Consider the following 24,823-nt stretch of genomic DNA (forward strand, 5'->3'; position numbering starts at 1 on the left):
CGTGCGTGCGTGCGTGCGTTCGTTCGTTCGTTCGTTCGTTCGTTTGTTGGTTGTTGGTTGTTGTTGATGTTGTTGTGGTTGAAGGAGAGTGCTGGGCGAAAGGAGTGGAGGGTTGGGTTTGTACTGTTGCGCCACTTCCGCTGATCAGCCTCCCCAGCCTTCCCACTTAGCACAAACACAAACACAAAAAACAAACACAAACACAGCTTCTGTTTACGTACAGCCCCCAACGCCCGCCTCGCACGGGAGCTCCCGCCTCAGCCAGACTGGGGCTAGTCCTTAGTTTGGGAAGAGGAGTGGTTGGGCCGGCGGATGAAGTCGCAGGCAGGAGATTGCGCCTCGTCTTTCGTCAGCTTCTTCGCCGGGGAGCTCTCCCGCGCAATTACACAAGTCGGCCTTCGTCGCGCTCAAGACTGCATGCTCCGAGTTTCAGGCCAAGACCAAACGAGTTTTCTCTAGATCTTTGGAATGCGTCCCACTTCATCCATGAGGTTGTCTCTGATTGGATGCCGGTGGGGCAGCCTATCGCAAGCACCATCCGACAAGCACCTCATCGGACAGCCACCCTATCATGTGGCTTCCTTATTCCTTGCCTCTAGCTTAACTAAGCCTCTCGAACGGAGGGTCCGGAGGACCCCGCCCGGAGGGCTCTCCTGCGGGAGGGGCCGCTTCGCGGCCAGCCACAGCGAGCCTCCCACCAGGGGGGACTTGTGTTAAGTTAGCCTTGCCTGTTGTTTTATTGATTAGCCGGCTCATAATTCACGCCAACGCCCAATTTCGAATCCGGTTTCCAAGTCATGCTTACCTCTTGAAGCATCTGCACCCATCCTCTCGCACCTCCGCCATTGAAGAATATACCAAACTTCCAGGTATGTGCCCACCTGGCTCAAGGCGTATGAGTATTGAATGGCTCCTCCAAATCACCACTTACTTGCTCAATTTCGCCTCAACGCTGACACTCTCTCATTTGTATTCCTCAAATCCAAGAGTACACCAGTTCACAGGATTCGCTCCGCGATTTCCAGACGACTTTCGTCTCTCAGAAACCCGATTGACAGATCCTATACATCAATCAAGCCTTAACCTATCTCCTGATACACCCATCATATACGCCTCGGGGTGCCTGGTGCGAAGCACTCGCCGGGGTAGTGGATCCTGATCCAGAATTTGAAAGGACTAATGTCGCAATCCTCTATGCTTTCCACACTTTCATCCTGCAAAAATCCAATGACAACCTTGTGGAGAGCACAATCATGGAAATAGTGGAGGAGACTATGTTGAAATTACGTCGCAAGAAGGAAAAAGAGGACCAATGGGCGCAGAAGACTATGTTGGAATTACGTGGCGAGCCGGAAAAGGAGGAACAATGGGCGCAGGGTTGGTCTTTTTAAAAAATGATCCTGTAACTCTTTCCGGATAATACTTACTTCTTACAATCACATCTTGAAAAAATATTCATCTTCCAGAGCTCTTTCACCCTGAGAAAGGTCTTTCGGAACGTTGTAAGTCATCGAAGATAAGCATCAGCAAAACAAAGCGGAACTTTTCATAGTGATTCTGAATATGTTTTACAATCTGCAACAATTTGGTTGATGCTCAGTCAAAGACGAAGGAAGCTTCCGGGACTTGTGGGAGCAGGAACCGACGTTGGTGACTGCAGGAGTGTCGATGTGTGTGGGTAACGATAATAGGGGGGTTCACGTTAGCCTGATTTCGGCTGCTGGTCATGGATGGTTTCAAATCTCATGCACCCTTCCTGCATAAACTTAAAAAAAATACTGCATAAGCATTCCCTTCAGCAAGGCCTTTACAGGGGAGGTCTTGCTGAGAACTCTGTTTATTTTCTAGAATATCCTTGCATAGACCTGCATGAGCAGACATCAATTTTTAGCAAGGTTTTTAGACTGATTTCGAAATCAGGCTAACGTGAACCCCCCTAATATTTTGGCCAAGGAAATCGACAATCAAATCGAAAAGATGTCCTTGGCCATCCCACACCAATCCACATCGGCCCAGACTAGAGTAGCTGCAATAGCTATGCTTTGGCACATGAACCACAGGCTTTCTGTTAGTAATGCTAACAAAGAGAAAGCCACCAATCTCATGCGCTCATTCCTGGCCGACAACGAAAAATACTTTCTATTTGATCACGAAAGAAAAATCGTACAAGCGGTGCTCAAACAAATACCCTCACACAGACACCAAGCTAGGCCATTAAGACTCAAGTTACCATTCCTCAAGAAGAAAAAATCACGTTCTTAGAATCACAGGTGCTCCACTCACTGCTTTCTTCACAATGACCTTTATACAACCAGGTGGTCCATTTAGGTCTGTTGGGCCATGTGGCCATTTCCTATTTTATCTGGTCCATCTTTCTTGGGCCCCTTTTGTATCTTGCAAGCTCTAGTTGTCACTAAAGCATGGCTCTTGCACATGCAAAAGTCCAAGAAAATTTCTCTTAAAACCAGTCTCAATTCCCCCTGAGGGGTGCATTAAACCCAAGCTCATTGGGGAAACCTCCCTCCCTCTGATCTTACTCCTTCCTGCAGTCCTCAGAGCTAAATCTGGGTACCCATGTACGTGGTTGACTTCTTCCACTTCTCATGGAGTGATTTTCATGTTACAGACGGCCAAGAACGCTTTGCTGTTGAAAATCTACAGCTAAATTGGAAGAGCCCAACAAGGGGGGGGGGGGGGGGGGTCTCCACCGGAGGGAACTGGGGTGCAGGGCAAATCAGGCAAAGCCTGGGAGCAATTCTAGAACCAACAGCAGGTGAATTGAGTGGTGAACTAGCTCAGGTAAAATGTGATGCCAATCTCTGTTAGTCTATGTACAAGCAAAAGAGAGAGAGATGGAAAGGAGAAGAAGGAATTTAATGAGCAGACTGGCCTAGCTGGATGCCAATCTATGCTGAGCTAGGAGGGGCGGGGGTAGCTTCTCTCTCTTTTTGAGGGGCTGTGCTGGGTACACAACCGCTTAAGTTTGGGCAGGTCAAAAGTCCCTGGGGTGGGTTATCAGGGTAGCGGGACTGCTGAGAGGCTATTTTTGGGATTAATATTATAATTTTGTTTTACATCATGAGGACACCTCCAAAAACCCAATATTTTTTGGGGGAGGCAAGTATGCCTCTTTTGATCCATCAAAAAAATCCAGAAAAAACTGTTCCTTCTTTTGGGGGAAGTGCTGTGTGCAAAGTATATTTCGGGTTGCGCGCACAGCGGGCTTGCTGTTGTGGGACAGTTGATTCTATGCGCAAACAGTTTTCCGCTTCTGCGCAAAGTAGGTCCGCATCTAGATTCATCAAAAATTATGAGAAGAAATATCATGCATTCCGAATTTTAAAAAAACAATTTTTAAGGGCCTTACTAAAAAAAGCCGGGTTTTCTGCAAAAAAACACGGGTTGACGGCCCGGCAACGTCAAAACTGCTGCGGAAAACATGCACTTTTGTACATAATTTTTCCCGGCTTGTTTTCACGCCTTTAATTTTAAATTTATTTCCTACACTTTGAAGGGCGTAGAATTTGATGTGATTAAAGCGGACAGTTGAGGAAAAAAGTTCCACAAAACCAGTCCTGGCGACCTTTCAGAGGGCAAATGAGGTCATGAATAAGATGGGCAAGGAATCACAACCGTTGGGAGCTTCCAACCTTCCAAAGAAGAATCTCACAAAGATGTTTAAGCCGTTTGAGGAGTACCTCAAGAAGGATGGTACGGAGTCTTCCATTCCGGAAGAGCTTCTGCCAATGGTGTGCTACTATTTTCATTGGGAGAATCACAACACAAGTCATTTTTTCAAGCCAACAAAGGACAAGGAGGCAGGGTTGGTTGAGCAAAGAGGATCAAGTTTCTTCCTCCTCAGTCAAGCCCTCATCCCTTTTGATTGGATTCGGCCTATTTGACATGTGGTTGCTTCTTTTCTGCAAAGTCAATCTTCTGGGAAGGTGTTGAAACTAGACTAGATAGCTTAGAAAGAAAAGACCAGAACAAAAAACAGGAAAAAGTTAACAGAAAAAAACAGAAATAGACAAGGAAGAAAAGAAGAGAGAACAAAACCTGGGTGTGAATTGAATAAGTGAGAAAAAAACGGATATATGAGACAATGTACAAGGAAGCGGAGAGGGCTGAGAGATGAGAGAGGTTGGTTTTGTCAATGAAGCAAGTCAAGGTGAGTAAGACAACAAACCATATAATCGGACTCAATAATCAAGCTAAAGGACAGAATGTAAGACAATCTTGGACAAGAGTTCTAAATACAATAGATCTGGATTCGAAGATGGCGGTGAAGCAGGACGGGAGCATGTTTCGCCTGTAGAGGATCCAGAGGGAGAGGATGATGAGTAGACCTGCTGCCAGTCCTCCCATTCCGCCTCCGATGGGTGCGGCCAGTCCGGCTGAGCCTGGGTGGTTTGCGGGCGAGGATGCTGCTGAGCTGATGCAGATGTTCCGGGGGCAGGTTGAGCAGTTCCTGGGTGTCTGGACGCATATCTGGTCGGCGGAGCATCTGCAGGGTGGGGGGGCAGTGTTGCAGGGTACGCAGTCGGAGGACATCGTTCGTTGTTTGTTGTCTTGGGGTGCGCAAGTTGTGGCGGCGGTTGAGGTTGTTGATCTGGTTTAAGGAGTGTTTTGCTGGGCGAAAGGAGTGGAAGTGGGGTCAGGTTGGGTAACTATTACACCACTTGCGCTTATCAGCCTCCTCAACCTTCCTTCCCTCCTACTTGAGCACAACCATTATCTCTTTGCGTATTACGTACAGGGTCCATATGCAACGGCCTCACAGGGGAGCTCGCACCTCAGGCACACCGGGGCTAGTAATTAGTTTGTGAGCCGAAAATCTAACACAAGATGGACAGCTGAAGGGTGGAATGTCGCGTGCTTCTGCCGGCGGATGAGTTGCAGGAAGTATACCTCCGAGATTCCTCTAGTCTCATCATGGGCCACCTCTTTCGTCAACTTCTTCGCCGGGGAGCTCTCGAGTCGGAAAGCCGAATTAATCGGCTTCCTTGATTCATCCGACCCTTGCACGCCCTAAGCAGATGCTTCAAGTCGGCCTTCTTCTCATCCTTGCAGAAATCCACCAGCATCTGCCTTCGGCCATCCAGACAGTCATGGCCTGGTGCAGCCCGGCAGCCATTTCCCATCATCTACAGCCATGGGTACAGGATGCGAGAACGACAAGCTTCGAGTTTCAGGCCAAGACCAAACGAGTTTTGTTACACTCTTTAACTGTTTGGAATGGGTCCCACTTCATCCATGAGATTGCTGATTGTATGCCGTGGGCCGGAGTACGACATAAAATAGCAGCTCGCCTTATTGCAAGCTTTATCTGACAACCACCTACTCGCAAGCTCCATCTGACACCCAATCCGTTGCCCTATCATGTGGCTTCCTTATTACTTGCCTGCTGTTTTATTGATTAGTCAGCACATAATTGATACTAACGCCCAAATCCGGCTTCCAAATCACGCTGAGAACTACCTCTTGGAGCATCTGGACCCAGAATCTCGCACCACCAACATTGAACAATACGCACACCCAGGTACCTGCTCAAGGCGTTTAAGTCTTGACTGGCTCCTCTGAGTCCTCACTACCTAATTTCGCCTCAATGCTGATGCTCTCTGATTTGTATTCCTCAAATCCAAGATTATGATAGTTCGGAGGGTTCAGTCAACGATTTCAAGACGACATTCGTCACTCTGAAACCCGATCGACAAATCCTGCACATCAATCAAGCCTTAACCAATCTCCTGACAAACCCAACACCCCCGCGTCCGAATGATCTACTGCGTTGGTGCGAGGTACTCGCCGAGGTAGTGGATCGAAATTCATACTTCGAAAGGATTAATGTTGCAATTCTCTATGCTTTTCACACTTTCATCCTGCAAAACTTCAGGAACGACGTTTTAAAGAGCACAATCATGGAAAGAGTGGAGGAGGCTATGTTGAATTTAGGTGACAAGCGGGAAACAGATGACCAATGGGCGCAGGGTTGGTCTTCTTAACAAATGAATCTGTAACTCTTTCCGGATAATACTTCTTACAACCACATTTTGAAAAAACAATCATCTTTCAGAGCTCTATAACCCCGAGAAAGGTCTTTCGGAACCTTGTAAGTCATCTAAAATAAGCATCAGCAAGACAAAGTGGAACATTCATAGTAATTCTGAATATGTTTTACAATCTGCAACAATTTTCTCAATGCTCAGTCAAAGACAAAGACCAGTTCCGCAAACTACACGGCCGGCGCGATCTGCGAACTCGCATTGGGTCAAAGAGTCGGCCAGGCCAGAAAAACAGCTCTCTGACTTGAAACCACAGCACGCCAACCGGCGAGGTTGAGGGGTCGGCGGCATGCTGCCTATTTGCCGGCCTTGGTCGGTGGCCCAGCTTCGTAAGAGATGATAGTACGGTGTGCTTACCGCCAAGGCCACCAAACAGTTGAAGTGGTCCTTGGAACCGATATACTTCAGTCATCTCTGTTGCAGTCATCAGTGAGTGCCTCACTGTGCCTCATTGCAGACCTCATGTCCAGCTCGGTGACATTGGCAGACTGATTTGGTCAAACTTTCACAACCCCATGGTCCCATTGAATAACCCCTTGGGGCAATAAGTTAGAGAACCGCAAGCAAAAACTCACCCCATCAATGAAGGGCAAGCAACCATGCCCGTGAGTGTAGCAGATGTGACGTCATCTGTTTTAGAATACAACATATAAAGTCCTTCGCCTCTCCTCCCCTCCCTGTCCCTCTCGGTCTCCCATCAATGATCTCGCCTCCATCCTCTCGCCTCCATCTTCTCGCCTCCATCTTCTTGCCTCCATCCTCTCGCCTCTATCCTCTCGCCTCTATCCTCTCGCCTCCATCCTCTTGCCTCCATCCGATCCCCCTCTCATACCCTCGCCTTGCCCTCCATCTCATCTCGCTCTCATCCTCTCCCCTCAATCGTGCCTTGCTCTAATCCCCTCCCCCCTCCACCTCATACATTCTTCATTATCAATCCCTTCTTGATTGTGCTTGCTCTCCTCCCAAGCCCGATCAGGGCTTTCAATCCTCGTTTCAAGGTTGAACCACTTGTATATTGAGTCCAGCTCATCTGTTCTGTCCCATCAGACAATCTCTATTTGTTTCTCTAATGACTATGTACCATTGATCTGATCCTCAAATAGCTTGTATTTAAATAAATAAGTCCCCAGCTAAAAATTAGAATATAATGAAGTCTCAGCCAAGTAAGCAATTGTGAGCAATCAAGAGTGTGTCTCAGCAGCCGTTCAAAAACCTTAGAGTAATGCACTACACCCCGGCTCTGTATCTTGAGAGGTTTGCACAATGGGCGAGGCTTGGTCAAACCACTGGATTGCCTACCGTGTGCCTGTGTACCACTGCAATGACCGCACAGTGTTGGTCATCTGACAGAGTTATGGGTTACTGTTGGCTGTCTAGATAGCGTCAGAGCACCCAATGTGATGACCAAACCAGTCAACGTTCCGCTGGATGGCCAGCAGTCGGACCGTAATGACACTGGGTGGTAAGCTGTCCGCATGCTGGGTTGTTTGCGGAAAACGTGCGCCCCGTACTCACATCATCATTCCCCGCGGGGTCAAACTGAAGCGCAAGGACAGCAAAACTGCCGTACTTTGGGCGTCAAACAGCGCCGGCCGTGTATGGGAGAAAGAAACGGCGTTGTTCAATTTAGGAGCATCGCTTTGTTGGGGTGACGAATACTTATTGGCCATCGACATGGACGGGCCAATTAGAAAGATGTTCTTGCCCATACCACACGAATACAATTCAGCCCAGACTAGAGTAACTGCAATAGCTATGCTGTGGCATATAATCCACACGGATGTTGTCAAAGATGCTAGTAAGAAGAAAGCCACCGAGCTGATGCATTCATTCAATGTAAACACCAAAATATACTTTCTATTTGATCACGAAAGAAAACTCATACAAGCGTTGCTCAAAGAAATACCCTCAGCCTACCACCCACTCCCAAATGTGCCATCTAGACTAAATTTATCATTCCTCAAGAAGAAAAAATCACGTTCTTAGAATCACATCAGATCAGTTTTCAGTTCTCATTCTTACCAGTGCAAGCCATCAAGATTCAGCCCAATCCTCAAGCTTCTAGATTCAGTCCTCAAGACCTCCAAGATGCAAGACTCAAGCTTCAAAGACCTCAAGATTCTCAGCCTCTCAGTTCTTTCCCTCCATCTTCACCCCTCTCATCTTACTTTTTTTTCCTATTCTCATTTTCTTCTCTCCTCCATTTCCATTTCTTGGTCCTAACACAGCATGTGCTGTGGGTTTATTCCTGATTTTGTATGTGGTTTTCATTTTGTTTTGATTTTATCCTCTCTTCTTCCTTTTTCTCTCTTGTTCTGTATGGTTCTTTCCTTGTCTTATCTCACTGTGATGCTCTTTTCTTTTGTATTGTGTTTTCTTTTTTTCTCTCTGCTTATTGTTGTGAGTTTGTGCATGCACATGCGCGCAAGGAGATGATGAAATGTAAATGACAGGTTGTCTCCCTGAGTCCAAGTTCTGTGAACTTGGAGGAAGGGAAGTGGTATGACATTCTGATCCAAGAATAAGGGTGCGTACCATAGCAAAAAAAAAATGATTCTTGTGCAAGTTTAAACTTTTTTTTGCAAGAATCTATTTTACATAAGAATCAGGTACCATAGCACACCAATTCTGGCTAGATCCCAGAATTGATTCTCATCAAAAAACAAGGGTTTCCAGAAACAGGTGTCCCCCTGTTTCTCCAGCTTTGAGAAAACATTTCTCCTTGCTGGGGAGGTTGTGAACTCCACTCAATGACCACTCATCCTGGTCATCAGGAACCTCCAATTGCTGACCACTCACCCCAGCAATTCATTAGAGGGTATACACTCCAGATTCTTCATGATCTTGTGCATTTTTTGCTCCCCAAAAGTTTCATTGCCCAGTGAGAAATGGTGTGTCCAGAAAATATTGATCTCAGGCCGCGGTGTTGACATGCACCAATTCCCTCCTATGGAGGGTCCCTGCGGGACAGTGTCCCCCCTACGCAAAGAGAGGGACTGTCAGCTGGCTACACTGCTCAAGCCATCATGACAATTATGGTGTTCAAAGTTGGTTTGCATAGTTTCATGCATGCATAAATTGTAAAATCATAAAATCTTTTTTGCAGGGGATATAACTGTCTGATTATGTAATACAAAATTTCCTCACCAAAGTATTTTTATGAATTTATGATTTATTATGCATGCATAAAATTATGCAAACCAACTTTGAACACCATAAATACATATTAAATATTATTACAAAAATAAAGATGTTACTTGTCACTTGCGCCCCGCGCGTGCCCAGCGGAAATACTATAAGAGACATCATTACTTGTTTAAAATCCAACCAAGTCACTAGCGCCCCGCACGCGCCCGGCGGAACTACCTGAAACCCTTTTTACATTCAAAAAGCCTTGCCTCCTGCGCACCGCGGCAAATAGAAAAAAGTTATTACATCATAAGAAAGGAACTGTCACAGTAATAGGGGGATTCACAATAGGATAAAAAGAATTTTTTAGAGTCAATTTTAAGGCCTTTATCAACAAGATTTTAAAAATCTGGCAAGATGTACAGGACTGAGTGTCCCCTGGGAATCAGATCAACTTGTTCATTTTTGAAAAAATTGTTCATAAAGGCCTTAAAATTCACTCTAAAGTTTTATTTTTATCCTGTTGTGAACCCCCCTAATGTAATACCAAAGACAAGTGACAGATAATGAACAAATAACAAAATCAGGTGACTGTCCTTTATACAACCTGTCCCTGAAAACTCTAACATTCATACTCCCAAGATCAGATGGAGTATGACTTATTTCCAACAAATATTCTTCCGGCCAATACTTTCACCGCAGGAAGAATCCTCCCAAGGGAGCCGTTGGGTTATTTAAGGATGTAAGCTCTCCCTTCACTCTTTGAATTTTGTACTTCACTCTTTGAATTTTGTAGCCTGCAGCTTCAACGCTGCCCCTCCCATTGTCGGAACTTAAGCAGCTATATACGTCATTGAATTTTTAAGCTCTTCAGCTCATCGCAATAGCATCAAGGGATTTTTTGATTGGTTTTTGAAGAAAGTGGCAAGCCTCAAGACCACCCCACTTCTTGGGCGGTGCCTGGCCCCGTAGGTCCGAGCGGGGAAAGTTGCTTTTCTCTTTATTCTCCTTTGATTTTTTGTTCGAGTGACTCTCTTCAAAGATGGAGTCGATAGAAAGACAGGCAGATGCATTCGCATCCGTCGATGGTCGGAACCTCATATGTAGCTCGCAAAACGAGCGAGCTACATGCCCTCAAAGTTGAACCAGATTTTTGCCCGGTGCTCTCAGGCGAGCACCCCCGCATAAGTCGTGAGTCCCTCCCTGCGGTCGGCGTCACTCTGCTCCCCACTCAGCCCCGCAGAGGAGGGACTTTGTTAAGTTAGCCCGCGGGGCCAGATCAGCATTCCTCGGCAAGCAGGTCATCAACCGCCTCACCGAGAAGATCCCGCTGGATGCGCAGGGGAACACCATTCATGGGCCAGAGGCCGATGTCATCTCGGCGGGCGGGCGGTCGACAGCCATCTTGCCAAGGAGGATCGATATTCCCGTCGTCAAACGGGGCGAGAGCTCCCCGCGCTATGCACTGTCCCACTAGGTTGTTGTTGTAAATGTCGATCTAGCGGATTTCCCCACGTTCTGTCACGCGCGGTGCAGATGTGCGACTGCGACTGCAGCGCTTGGGCCGTGATCAGACGTCGGCGATAAAGTGCAACGCTGACGATGGGCACTGGTGCAGTGTGCACCCCTCTTGAGAAACATCATCCGGGATATAAACCGTCAAGGTCTCCTCTCCTTCGACGCCGTACGCATCAAATCAGCCCATTCCCTTCCTTCCGACCATCATCCCCGCTACTCTCATCCGATCTCATCCACTCTACCAGACCCTTAGAACAACACCAGAATGACTTTCTCCGTCTACGTTTTGCTCTGCTTGGCCGCCACCCTGACCCTCATTCAGGCGCAACTATTGCCGTCATCGATCTTGTGTGCGCCTAGCGGAGGCCCTCTGATCACCAGGGACGACTGCAAGAAGTAGCTCTCCCCTGTCACCAACCAATTCAGAAAACTTGAACATTAATCACCTCCTCGTTACTCTAACCTTTCTTTTTGCAGGAGCTTGCAAAAGTTCATTTCCGAGAGCAACGTCATCTTCTGGAGCCCCGACGTCAACTTTCGCTCGTGTGGAACCTGCAAGGTACCTGCTCCAACGGCATGATGCTCAGGTTTTCATTCTGACTGACGGTTGATTTCTGCTTGCCTTAAATAGCTGGCCATCACCAAACCCAGTATGCGCCTTGACATGATCCATCACGCCGCGTGAGTGACCGTTATTATATTTTAGGGCAGAGGGGGAAAATGGTGTATTGATTGACTCTTTACGTTTTGCCAAATTAACAGAGTTCGGCAAGACGTATTGACTGCAATGCACCAAGGCATTGACAAATGTGGAGGCAAAGTAAGTCCAAGTCGTTCATCCCCATTCACCTTAAATGATATCGGTCTTCTGACCTGCGCCACTCGTGCTTCGTGTGTGCCTCAAACCCAGCCGACCAACGCGACGATCGGTAACTACCAGCCCGTTTCCGTCTTATTGTCAGAGGGCAACGGGGAAAAGTGCCCCAACTGGTAGCCGGGAACGCCTGTATAACTCGTTCCCCGCAAGCGGCGATCCGTTTGTGATGTCGCCACCACGAACCCAATTTTCCGTCATCCTGATCCATAGACATTGTCTCGTCTCCTTGGAATGATTCCCGCGTTAAATGCTTTCTACATAGTTTTAGTGTCCGCGCATTGGAAATGAAAGTAATTATACCCTGAATCGTGCGCGAAGAGCTCACAAGATGTGTTGCCCAGGCTGAAGAAGCCGTATTGTCAAGCGCGCTAGGATACTTTGGAATGACAAAGCACCCTGTACGCTGACCAGTTCACCCTGACCGCTTGAGAACAAGACACTGTTGAACTGAGAATAGTTTAGCAATTACGACTTCCTGTCGGTATTTAGAGACATCTAGTTGCCACTCTGAATTCTAAATAACACAGCTATCAAAACCAAAGCCCTTGTTCAAAAGCCATGAACCCTAGGCTCTTAAGTAAACATGTTTCTTTTTGCCAAAAAAAACAGCTTGGAGTGTGTAAATTGAAACATGCGAAGGTCGTGAACCTGACGGGCAGTCCTACTATATGTATTTTGGAAGTGTAAAACTAGCTGACCCGGTTTATGAAACAGGTGTCAAAAAAACACAAGACGGCACACCACCCGTCCAGAAAATAAATCACCCCGCGGTACGGTAAAGAAGTGTCGGATCAAGCGAACAGAAGCGAACATTTCTTCTGTGATGTGAATCCATGTAGTAGACTCCTTCTTGATACACGCTCCGAGTTTCAGGCCAAAATCAAACAAGCTTTGACACAGTCGTAAACTGTTTGGAATGGGTCCCACTTCATCTCACTTCATCCATGAACTTGTATGCTGGTGGACCGGAGTACGACATAAAATAGTAGCTCGCCTAATCACAAACACCATCTGAGAACCAATCCGTTGACCCATCATGCGACTTCCTTACTACTTGCTTGTTTTTGGATTGATCAGCCAGCTCATAATTGATACCGACGCCCAAATCGGGCTTCCAAATCACGCTGAGGGTTACCTCTTGGAGCATGTGACGCCTCGCACCGCCGGCTATTTTTACCCATGTTGCCAATGTATGTTCTCACCTTGCTCGAGGGTTTGAGTCTTGACCGGGTTATCCAATTTACCACTTACTTGATCAATTTCCCCCCACTACCTCCCTGAATGCTGACGCTGTCTGATTTGTATTCCTCAAATTCAAGATAACATTGGTTCGCACGAAGCAATTGCTGAATTCAAGAATAAATTTGACACTCTGCCATCCGATCACAAGATCCTGCACGTGAATCGAGTGTTAACGTATCTACTGAAACGACCAGAAACCACGTCTTGCGATCATCTACTGGGATGGTGCGAAGCACTCGCCGGTGCAACCGATCCAGCTCCAGCATTCGAAAGGATTAATATTGCAACGATCTATGCTTTTCACACTTTCATTCTTCAGAAATATGAGTATCGGAAAGTAAGGACTAGACTCCAGCAGATCGTGAAGAACATTATGTCAGATTTACTGGATCACCAGGATACAAGGGCTCAATGGGCGCGGGGTGCGTCTTTCTAAAAAATGGATTTGTGACTCTTGTGGGATGATACTTACTTAGTACAATCTCATTTGGAAAAAAATAATCTTTCAGAGCTCTATCACCCCGAGGAAGGTCTTTCTGAACTTTGTAAGTCATCCAAAATAAGCATCAGAAAACAAAAATTCTGATCATGTTTTATAATCTGCAATAATTTGGTTGATCCTCAGTCAAAGAAAAAGAACAGTTCCGCAATGTGTGGTTGGACGTCCCTATGCTGGAAAATTTAGGAGCGTCAATATATTGGAATTACCAAGATTCTTTGGCCACCGAAATGGACAAAAACATTGGAATTATCTTCTCGCTCAAACCGTCGGGATACATTTCGGCCCAGACTAGAGTAGTTGCAATAGCTGCACTTTGGCATGTGCTCAACACCAATAATGTTGATGATGTGAATAAAACAAAAGCCCGTGAATTCTTGCGTTTACTCGTAGACCCCAAAAAATACTTTCTATTTGATCACGAAAGAAGACTCATACAAGCGTTATCTAATTGGGAAATACTCTGAGGGCACAAATCACACCACCTCCAGAGTCCAAGTCATGCCATTTGGACCAACTTTAGAAATCCTCAAGAAAAAAGTTCCCATTATTAGAATAACAAGTAGTCCACTCACTTCTCTCTTCAAATTTGCCTCCCCACTTTGATAAAATCAAATGGTCCATGCCCTGTTCTGTTGGGCCATGTGGTCAGTCTGTTTCCCCGGTCCAGTCACCTGCCCTGTTGAGTTTTCTGTCCTGTTTCCCTATTCTAGTCCCCCTTGGGATCCTGCAAGGGGACTCTCTAGTTGTTGTAAGAATGCATTGCAGACCCAGGTGACCGTTGCTGCTCTCACAAAGTGAGGTGGTTGCTGCAATCTCAAACAGCTGTCACTGTGAAAAAAAAAACAAGAAACTGCTAGCAGTTGACATGCAATATTACAAAGGCACCTTTGTAATTTTGCAGTTCAACTGCTAGCAGTTTCTTGAGTTTTTTTCACAGTATGTGGCAAATGTTAAGCAAAGAAAACCCTGTCCGCAGTCCAAGGATCCACAAGGCTGGAATACTGATTGCATCCCTTGGATGAATGCAGGTAACCAAAAGACAAGACCTGCGGAGTGCGGAGCATCCAGGGCATCAGTTTTTACTGGACAGGATATTGGACAGCACCAGAGGTGAGCACAATGTTTCTAATCCAGTAATAAATCAGTCAAAGCTAATTCTGGCCTAATTCCTACAGCACTACAAAAAGGGTTGCATTGGTTTCAACCCCCCGCAGTGAGGTTGACCAGGGGCAAATAATATAATATTGGTCTACCAGACCAATCTTTTATTGGCAGGGCCCACCAATACATTACAACAAAGGGATAATGTATTGGTGGCCCTGCCAATATATTATTGGTCTGGGAGGCCAATATTATATTGGAAACCCCATTTGACCTTATTGCAGGGGGTTGTCACCAATACAACCCCCTTGGCAGTGCAGACTGTGTTCTTAAGGAAAGGACTTGACACCTTCAACCAACCTACCAAAAAGGAATGGAACCCAGTGCAGTGGCAAGATCCCAAGCTAGAAAATTACAGATGAAGACCCACTGAATAAAAACTCTGCTTTTACAGAATTAGTTGGCAAAGGATCACTCTTGTTGTGTCTCAGCATCTAGCCCAATGAAAGAGAAGTGCTCTTGCTCAATAAGAACTTTCCTGAAAAGAAAGTAGCAGCTGAATTTTCACCACTTGACCATGCCCCATGCTTATGCAATGCATCATTCAGTCTCAAATCCATTTTATCAAGTCCCAGCAAAGTTCTCTTGAAAAAAGTCTCAATTCTCCTTAGGATTGAATTGAACCCAAGCTCCTTGGGGAAACCTCCCTTCCTTGGGTCCTCAGAGCTAAATCAATGGAGGACTTCCCGTGCAATCTGGGACCCCTGCAGATCTCCGTTTAGACCCAAAAAGTCTAGATTTTTGCAGAGAAATCTAGCTTTTTGGGCTCCAGATCACTTCTGGGAGACCCACAGATCTTGACGGGAAGTCATCCAATTCTCATGAAGTGATTTTCAGATCAAATTAAGAGGCCAAGGCCGCTCTGCTGCTGCAAATCTACATCCAAATTCACAAATGGAAACCCTGGTTGTTTCACTGTTATGCCTGCTGCCAGTTCATACTCAAATAAGAACCTGCTCATCAACACACCATGAGCCAAATCCATCTTTTCTAGAAAGGCTTAATTGTTTGCTCCCTAGCCTGTACTTAAATATTTGAAGAAACTAAAAGAAAGTTTGATCAAATATTCTGGCTACAGGTGGTAGCCACTGCACTGGGAATAGTTTGTCCCTGACTCAACTCATTGCCTCATCAAAGGCAGGTTCCTTTCCCCCAGTGAGCCTCCAAATTAGGGCCTTACAGGCTATTTAAACCCCGCTAGAACAGAGAATTAGGCCTTTTGGTAGTTAATTTTTGAAAACAAGCCTCACTCCCCCATTTCTAAATTAATTTCCTGTTGAGTTGTCCGTTAGTCTGCTACCATGATGCATAACCATAGTATGGAAGGCTGTTGGGCTGACCCATGAGCACTACCAACCAACCACCCAGCTGCATCCACAACCATCTGTAGCCTAGTCGGTGAAGGTATCAGTTAGAGATGGCAAACAGGTACTTGTTGCAGGGTACCCGGTACCCGTTGGCGGGTGCCGGGTGCGGGTGTGGGTGTCCAGAATTCTTGTGGGGAGTAAGGTTCCAATCCGGAGAAATCCGGAAACCCCGCAGGCCGTATCAGGGTTTGGGATTGAGCTCGAGAGATCCGGAATCCGGTCAGATAGTGAAAAGCGCTCCAAAAGCAAGATTTATGCGGGTAAACCCCAGAAAACACCCGAAAATAGGGTCTTTTCTCAGGGAATACCCGTCAAACCCGCATGAATCGGGAACTCTACCGGCAAATCCCCGGCATACCCGATCAAATTGTCACTTCTTTTGGGAAATGCCTCTTGCTTTCAGATCCGGGAAAATCCGGCCGGATTCCGGTTAAGACCAGGGTCAGGGTGCGGGATGGGTGATATCCGGCTCCAGTGCACCGGATCGGAACCTTAGTGGGGAGGACGGCGGGTACCTGGACGGGTACCCGCCGGTCAGACGGGCCGCCGGCCATCGAAGAGGAGACAACCTCTTGATGACCGGTCAGCCGGCCATCGAAGAGGATACAACCTCTTGATGACCGGTCAGCCGGTCATCGAAGAGGACAAAACCTTTTGATGACCGGCTAACCGGTCATCGAAGAGGACAAAACCTTTCGATGACCGGCTAACCGGTCATCGAGGAGGACACAACCTTTTGATGACCAGTTAGCCGGTCATCAAGGAGGATAAAACCTCTTGATGACCAGTTAGCCGGTCATCAAGGAGGATAAAACCTCTTGATGACCGGTCAGCCGGCCATCTAAGAGGCTACAACCTCTTGATGACCGACCAGCCAGCCATTGAAGAAGGATACAACCTCTTGAGCCTAGTAAGCCCGGGTACCCCGGGTACCTATGCCTGGCAACTGGGTACCTCCCATGGCGGGTGCCGGGTGCGGGTGCGGGTGTGAGGAATTTGTGAAAAAACAGGGGGGTACCCGCACCTGCCACGGGTACCTGGGTGCCATATGCCATCTCTAGTATCAGTCCAGTATGTGTCTCAGCATATCTGGGATTGTGACTCTCACCAGAACCCGGGTGCCATATGCCATCTCTAGTATCAGTCCAGTATGTGTCTCAGCATATCTGAGATTGTGAGTTTGACTCTCACCAGACACACCTTCATTTTACAGTTTCTACATTTCCTTGCAGTTTTTTTTTTGTCTGGGATCTCTAAATTTATTCTCATCTATGTGCTATTTTTATTTTGCTCAAACCACCTACTTAATTAAAAATGATGAGTATAAAATTCTAAATTTAGATTCTGTAAAGAACAAAATGTCTGATACAAACTGCAGCAGATTTATTTAAGTCACAAAAAATACAGTCAAGTGCCACTGAAGGCCCTAAAAATATAGCAAGAAAGAGATGGAAGCTACTGTTGCTCCTCTTCCTCTGCCATCACCTGAAGCGTGCCAATAATGGAAAGATTCATATTATCAATTCAACTAACCATTCTCTTGTTCCCCCGCCCCCCCCCCCCTTCAATGTTTTACCTCTAAACATTAACCCCTGTTTGAAGGCCCCTCCATTTTTATTCTATTTTTTCCCTTTATTCTACTGAATAAATCATCTCCACCGTTCCTCTTGTGCATCTATCACCTGGTTTAGCTAGAAGGGTGAGGCTCCTGGTATCACTGCGACAGACATAAATCTTGTGTTTTTTAACAACAAATTCTTACACAGCCCTCTCCACATTTTACTATTTGTGTCTTCTTGCACTTACGATGGCAGTGGTAAAAGAAAAACTACAAAGCGTGAATATGATAGAGTCTTTATGAAAACTCTTCAGAGAGACACAAAGGCTAAATTCTGGGTGGGACTGAAAAGAAAATATGCAAGCTCCACTGGTGATGAACTTGGTCAACACCGCTGCTGCTGCTATGGAGGAATGACATCCTCCACCAAAGGTAAGCTCCACTTCCCTAATTTTGATCTTTTTTTAAGGTGCAGAGTTGTAGGTGCTACAGGATGTTGAAGTAAACAAACAATGAATAATAATACACACACATACCCCTAGACCCTCCGCGCCTCCTCGGAGAGGCTTGTTATGCTCGGTCCTCCCCGGCTGTAGAGAGATCGGAAGGGCAAAAAAATCCGACCCGAACCCCGGGGAGCAGCCCGACATGCAGCTGCCGCACACTCTTGCACAGGACTTGCCCACCTATAAATACTCGAGAACCACTTCCATCTCTTGAAACGCATCACCTGGCCATCTCGACCGTACTCAACATTCGCAACGGTTTCCCGTTCTACCCATCTCTAGCATGAGTGGAAAGGTTGTTGTAAGCTGTGCGAAGTTATATACAAACAACTGTCCACTCGTTCCAGCTGGTTTTCTAGAAGCCCGCCCTTCCGAGCATAGTTTACTTCTTTGTCGGGCGGAGGCGAACTGATTGAAGAAAACTTGATCCGACCAGAAGGGAGTCCGGCGTTAGAGATCATGCTGATCAGATACCCCATCCATTCATTTATCTTTCAAATGTCCTTCTTAACAGTCTTCAGCCTACCGAAGTATCATCGATGAGGTCGTTACCCATTGCCGATCCGAATTCGATGAGATGGGCATAGAGCAAGCCGTACTGGATGCTCTACAGGCTGTTGAGTCGTCCGATTCGTATCCTTATATTTACCTCATCACCTCGTACATGTACTTCATAGCTTACCAGTCGGAAACCTTACCGTACCTTCCCCGCTTCTAGTCCTGGGAGACAAAGCTTGCCAACACTCGGGTCACCGACTTTTCTGCGGACGCACGACTGGGTCCAATACAGGCCTCATTGGGCCCTGCTCTACCCAGACCTGAAGAATCTCTCAAAGAGGTGAGTGTCCTTTTTTGGGGGGAGGAGACCACCGGTAGTCAGAGGATGCTGAACAAGCGGCGTCGCAAGACTAAAGTCAACATTGAAACTCGGCAACAGGACGGGCCGTCCTCCACGTCGGACGTCAAACCTCAGATAACGTCAACACCAAGCAAACGGACTGATAAGATGGACGCCGATACCGATGAGATTAACTCGGACCTCGACGATTCCGAGGATGATGCCGATGCCGCTGAGGGCGAAGATGCCGAAAACGGTGGAGGAGGCCCTAGTAACAACAACCCTGGTGATCTGGTTATTGCCCTGTACGACAAGGTCCGTACTCATACCTTGGTGTGTGAGAGAACAGAGCTTAACTCTTTTTTTTCGCTTATACTTCTTTCGATAGGTTCAGCGGGTGAAGAACAAATGGAAAATTACTTTGAAGGATGGAATTGTTTCAGTACAGGGGAAGGACTACTTGTTTCACAAATGTAACGGGTAGGTATTCATGACATTCTTGCTTTCGAGAGTGGCACACAAAAACTTACTCCTTGATGATGTAATGTATATTAGTGAATTTGAATGGTAGATTGTCTTGCTTGCCCACCTCGTCAATCGGATAAGAGACCAGGGGAGAATATCTGCATCTACACAAATAGAGCTCTTCTTTTTCTTCTCTTGCTGTGTTTCTCTGCGCAAATTGTACTTACTACCCCTCATGTCTCCCTTTCTGCTTATAGCTTGATTATCTGAATAGATATTATGATCATTCTTTTTCTTCTAGTGTCAATTCCTATCCACTTTCTATAAACTCTGGGGAACGGATCCTGACATGGTCTTTACAACTATTAATGACTGTCCCTACATTTTAATCATCTAAGATTGTCTGAAATTTGAGGCCAGAAATATGAAAATACACCATACAAAATATGAAAATACAACATACAAAAAACACCAGATTAATTGAATGGATTTTGTTATCAAGTTGTGTGATCAATAGGTGTGCAATCTTCTCATAAAGGGTCAGTGACATCATTACTATTTACCTGCATCCTACTCCATAAATCATTGTTTCTTTTCAGGATGGTTGATGGTGGTTCTTGAAACACATGAATTTTTTTGTTTATCAATCACCATTCTCAACAAAATTTATTGTTGTACCAGCCACATTTCTTGATCCTCACAGGTTTCAGCCTAGGACTTCAGGTCCTGGGGTATGTTTCACCTAGGCCCATATGAATAGGTTGTTGACAGGCTACCGGGTGAACCAATGACAATAACTCATAAGCACTTAATCTTTGATTTCTTAACCTGTGTCACTGAAGATTCATGGGACTAAGATTAGTAAATTGGTGTATTCAAAGTTGAGAAACTGGGTACAACGGTGGGCCAGCTACGCTAACCGTAGCGTTAGCGTGGCGTAGCGTAGCGGAATTCCGCTAAATTTTAGCGTAGCGTTAGCGGAATTGCGCCTTTCTGCGCTAACGCTACGCGCAAAGGGTGCGCAGCTAATTTAGCTGTTAGCGTAGCGTTAGCGCAGATGCGCGCTATTGCGCTAACGCTACACACGCAGGGCGCAAAAGAGCGCGCGCTACGGTGCGCCACAGTGCTTTTAGCTGAAAAAAAAAATTTTCCGCTAAAAGCGCTGTAGCGCAGCGTAGCGTAGCGCAGCGTAGCGTAGCGTAGCGTAGTGACTGATACGGCGCGCTAACACTAACAAACAATTGGCGCGCTGTTAGCGCCGCTGAAACGTAGCGCAGCGTAGCGGCGCTAACAGCGCGCTAACGCTACTCAAAATGAGCGGGCGCTTTTTGCCGCTACGCTAACGCTAAGTGGCCCTGTAGCGTAGTGTAGCGTAGCGGCCCACCGTTGCTGGGTACCTATAAGCTGGTGCTCTTGTATAGAGATTAGGCTAGAAAATGGTATAAAATGCTAGATGCAATAGTTATGCAAAGAGAGAAATAGAGAAATAAAAGGATATTCTTTGTAGTATTTTTGACTTTCAACTCCCAAACGGCGCCCACATTGGGAGGACCACTTCTACATGTTGTGCCCAGGTAGCCTGGACCAAAAATTGACACAGGCACATTTTGGGAGTTGGAAGTCAAATTTATGAATACTGTTTAGGAGTTGGAAATTTAATTTTTGCAAAAATGCCAAATTTAAAAAAAAAATTACTCATCACTGCGGCACCCAGCTCCACAAAAATTTTACAGAGGGCAGAAAACACTCAAGAGCACATGGTGAACTGCATGGCACTATTTCACCCCAAGAATGGGGTGTGCTACTGACAGTTAGTACTGTGCGCCAATTTTTGCAGGTGTCCTACCAAGGAACACCACAAAAACCTTAGCCACAGTGCCCCAAAGGGTCCCAAACTTTTTACAGTGCACAGAATAAACTCTGAAAACAATATTGTGAGCTTCATGGCATTAGCACACCTCAGTAATGGGGTGTGCTAGTGCTACTGTGTGTCCATTTTGGCATGTGCCCTACTAAGGAACACCACCAAAACCTTAGCTACACTGCCCCAAAGGGTCCCAAAGTTTTAAAGTGCACATAAAAATCTCTGAAAGAAATACAGAATATTATTTTCAGAGCTGATTCTGTGTGCTATAACTTTTTGGGACCCTTTAGGGCACAGTGGTGAAGGTTTTGGTGGTGTTACTTAGTAGGACACCTGCCACAATGGGCACATAGTAGCACATACCATTACTGGGGTGATATTGTCAGCCTTAGACTCAGCACAGATGACCTAAAGTCTGCCTTTGTCATTATTTCTACCTCAACTCTCTTATATCTTTTCACGTTTAAGGTTTAACCTTGTTTTGACTTCAGATTCTGTTTTCTCATGGAATTTAAACCCTAGTTTCCACTGGCCACTTTGCAATAGCTCAACTCCTTCATAGAGTTCCTTGTTTGTGACGTGCACGCACAGCAGTGCCTGGTAGACGCAACAGAGCACTCCAACCACATGTCCATGTGTGATTATGTCAGCCAACCTTGAAAATTTTTGTCAGGATCCCCCATGCTGCTGGAGGATACACAGACTTCAGACACCCAGAACCACACCCCAGATAACTCCAGGATCACCACCAAAGAGATTACCACACTCCCAGTATACCTACCCTCACAGGCGCCTAGGATATTGACAGTAAGTAAACTCTTTCACTGAAACTTGTTTATCTCAGAGGTACAACTCTGTGTCTCCTGGATTGCTCTCTTTTCCTTGCTTTCTTCTGCCAATCTTTGATCACAGGTCTTCTCATATCTTGTCCTCATAACCCAAAGGATTCTGCTTCAAATCATCCTGCTTTTTCTGTGGTTTTTGTAAGAAAAAAACCACATAGGTTTCCCTTCAAAGAACCTTGACTATCCAGGGAGAAGTCTAAAAAATTGTGGCTGAATTAGACTTGTCTAATTCAGAGGCCCTCCACATTTCTTTGATAAGAGGAGGCTGTTGCACTCTCTAGCACAGCTTGGCACTACTCCCTTAAGGAGGTAGCATTGCCAGTGGAAGTTAGTAACCACCAGAATATCTTTGAAACTCTGCATATCTTGACTGAGTTCTTCTTATTTCTCTCTCTTCTTCTCTCTCTAATATTTGTATTTTCTTTATGGTGTCCCAATGTGGCCTGAGTTGTTCTCCTTACTTTGATCCTTCCTCACTGAATCACCAGGGAGGAATCTGTGGCACTCTCCAGAGAGTTCCTTGCTTTAATTTCATCTGAGGTATGTACTGGTGTGTACTTCATATCACCCATAACCTCTGTTTTCGTTGGGCGAGTGATGCTAAGAGGATATCTCTTCTGGCAATACCCACTGATGGATAAAAAGCGGAAGAGCAGTCTGGAAGTGGGGTGGGGTTTTATTTTGAAGAAATAAAGAGAAAAAGGCAATAAAAAGGAGGGGCCCAATGGAGCGGGGGTGGTTTAGATCCCTCCTAAGATAAGACTGGGGCCTGCGAAGCAGGTGTGGTTGTGATCCCAGATGGTAGATAGAGTTGGAGAGCGCGTCGGAGCGGTGGAAGGAATTTCTATGTACTGGAATATGTCCTTTCTGTTGCGACGCGGGGCTTGGCAAGAGAAGAGGAGGTGTGAGTGCTTAAGACGACGAGATCCTGAAGGCGCTGTTGGGCGGAGTCTTGACAAGAAAAGGTATCAAGAAGTTTGCGGTTGAGGCGGTCAGGTTTTCGAGTGGATGTAATAAGCTGAGGAGCCAAGAATGAGGGGAACTCACCTCTTTATTTATCCCATTGGCTCCCTTGGAGAGATTCTTCTTGCGGAGGAGGTTTTGGCCGGAAGAATATTTATTTGGAAATAAGTCATACTCCGTCCAATCTTGGGAGTATGACTGGTTTTTTAGGGTTTTTGATGACAGGTAGTGTAGAGGCCTGTCATTAGATTTGATTATATGTCACTTGTTTGTCTTGTGTCCTTGGTACTACAGTACTGTGACAGTTTATGATGGAAGAGCTCTATTCTTATTTGCCGCGGTGCGCAGGAGGTGTTCACTGCGGTGCGCAAAAGGTAAGTCAGAGAGTTTTAAGGTATTTCTGCTTTGCGCGCGCTGGGCGCTAATTAATTTACAAGTAATAATGTCTCTAATAATGTTTTACAAGCTGTCACAATGGCTTGTGGTACGTAGCCAGCTGACAGTTTTACTTCCAACCACATGGGGAGTTTGACTGTAACCTAACATATGTTGAACTGATCAACAGCTCAGTCATTTTTTATTTTGAACTAGCGTTTATCTGTAAACCATGTTATGCAACTTCATAAAATTGACATGTACAAATGCTCTGACTGTTTGACAAGAATTACCAAAGATTCACAGGTATTATTTTTCCGCACTTCTAACTGGAAGAGATGTGCATTAAAAGCTTGCTTGAATGCCCACACACTCAGATGGCCATGCCACCCTGCACCAATCATTCCTCAAGGGTACATAAACACTGACCAGCCTGTCAGGTTGCTTGGCACAAGGTTTCCAATTCAGTCTGGATGCTGTTTTTAGATCTAGAGAATGTGATTACTGATGCGCCTGAAGCATGGATTGTAAGGGGTTGTTGATTCATTTTACCTACATGGCTTGGTTGTACCATAATGTCAGAGTGGGCTCATTATGTAATGAGAAGAACAAAAGGGGTCCTGGTTGTGCCTCAAAGTTTGTCTCTTGATTTCTCTAAATTCACAGCATAATCTCAGAGAAACTTCAAGCACTCTGCAATTCTAATCAAGTTGTAACCAGCCCTGCCACCCATCATAACTCAGGAGATTCATCAGCTGAAAATGCCAGGCCAATCAGCACCTCAATTGGTGCTTCTAAATCACTCTCTGGGCTCATAAGCATGTAGATTAGGTTTTCTTCTCTAATTGTGCTGTGTGTTTCACAGCTCCAAGTTCCTTGTTGTGATAGCAAACAGTTGTCCAATATCTCCTGGATGCTGGATTCCTGTAGTGCAAAATATATCTGATCTGAGTATCAAATTTTGGTGGCAGGAGGCTGGACATGTGCATGATGGCTTGACATGTCATGAGTGTGTCTAATTTTATGGAAGGTTTGCAAGGTCAATATTGGATCAGCATGAGCAAAATTGTCAGCGTGGGGGCTTGGTGAGTGATGTCTGATGTCCACCCTGATTTTTGAGCAACCATCAGGGTGGACATTCTCACATAGCCTTTCACAAGTCCGCAGCAGAGGGCCTGCAGGGAATTCTTGTCAACCTTAGAGCCAGCACAGCTGGCCTAAAGTCTGCCTTTTCTACTCTTATACACCTAAATCCCCTTATATCTTTTTCATCTTAAGAGTTATCATTATTTAGAATTCATATTCTATTTCCCCATGCAATTTTAACCCTATTTACAACTTACCATTTCTTTTTAAATCTACTTCTTCCCTCAGTTCTTGAGTTGTGGCGCGCATGCACAGTTGTGACGTGTAAGCACTACCAGGCGCGCCAACCACATGTACTTATGTAATTACATAAGCAAACTGTTAAAATTTTTGAATTCAGGATCCCCCTTGCCTGAGGAGGATCTACAGACTTCAGACACCCAGAATCACACCCCCAGATAACCC

General features: G+C 45.9%; 4 protein-coding genes across 4 annotated transcripts; all 4 read left to right on the forward strand.

Annotated features, from left to right (window-relative positions):
- Nucleotides 1-5,379: 5,379 nt before the first annotated feature.
- On the forward strand, nt 5,380-6,002 carry PtA15_18A412 (uncharacterized protein; the record flags this gene model as incomplete). The annotated part of the gene is made up of 2 exons (XM_053164948.1): nt 5,380-5,539; nt 5,644-6,002. The coding sequence occupies 2 exons, from the start codon at nt 5,380-5,382 to the stop codon at nt 6,000-6,002; spliced, it is 519 nt and encodes a 172-aa protein (XP_053028907.1).
- A 4,972-nt stretch (nt 6,003-10,974) lies between these two features.
- PtA15_18A413 (uncharacterized protein) lies at nt 10,975-11,703 on the forward strand (the record flags this gene model as incomplete). Its single annotated transcript, XM_053164949.1, has 5 exons — nt 10,975-11,105; nt 11,187-11,268; nt 11,341-11,390; nt 11,472-11,529; nt 11,620-11,703. 5 exons carry the CDS (start codon nt 10,975-10,977, stop codon nt 11,701-11,703), a joined length of 405 nt encoding a protein of 134 aa, XP_053028908.1.
- A 919-nt stretch (nt 11,704-12,622) lies between these two features.
- On the forward strand, nt 12,623-13,794 carry PtA15_18A414 (uncharacterized protein; the record flags this gene model as incomplete). The annotated part of the gene is made up of 4 exons (XM_053164950.1): nt 12,623-12,776; nt 12,906-13,250; nt 13,338-13,373; nt 13,454-13,794. 4 exons carry the CDS (start codon nt 12,623-12,625, stop codon nt 13,792-13,794), a joined length of 876 nt encoding a protein of 291 aa, XP_053028909.1.
- Nucleotides 13,795-18,205: 4,411 nt separating this feature from the next.
- On the forward strand, nt 18,206-18,899 carry PtA15_18A415 (uncharacterized protein; the record flags this gene model as incomplete). The annotated part of the gene is made up of 4 exons (XM_053164951.1): nt 18,206-18,223; nt 18,437-18,538; nt 18,641-18,760; nt 18,837-18,899. The coding sequence occupies 4 exons, from the start codon at nt 18,206-18,208 to the stop codon at nt 18,897-18,899; spliced, it is 303 nt and encodes a 100-aa protein (XP_053028910.1).
- Between the last annotated feature and the right edge of the window lie 5,924 nt (nt 18,900-24,823).

This window comes from Puccinia triticina, chromosome 18A (genome assembly GCF_026914185.1).
Source record: "Puccinia triticina chromosome 18A, complete sequence".
NCBI lineage: Eukaryota > Fungi > Basidiomycota > Pucciniomycetes > Pucciniales > Pucciniaceae > Puccinia > Puccinia triticina.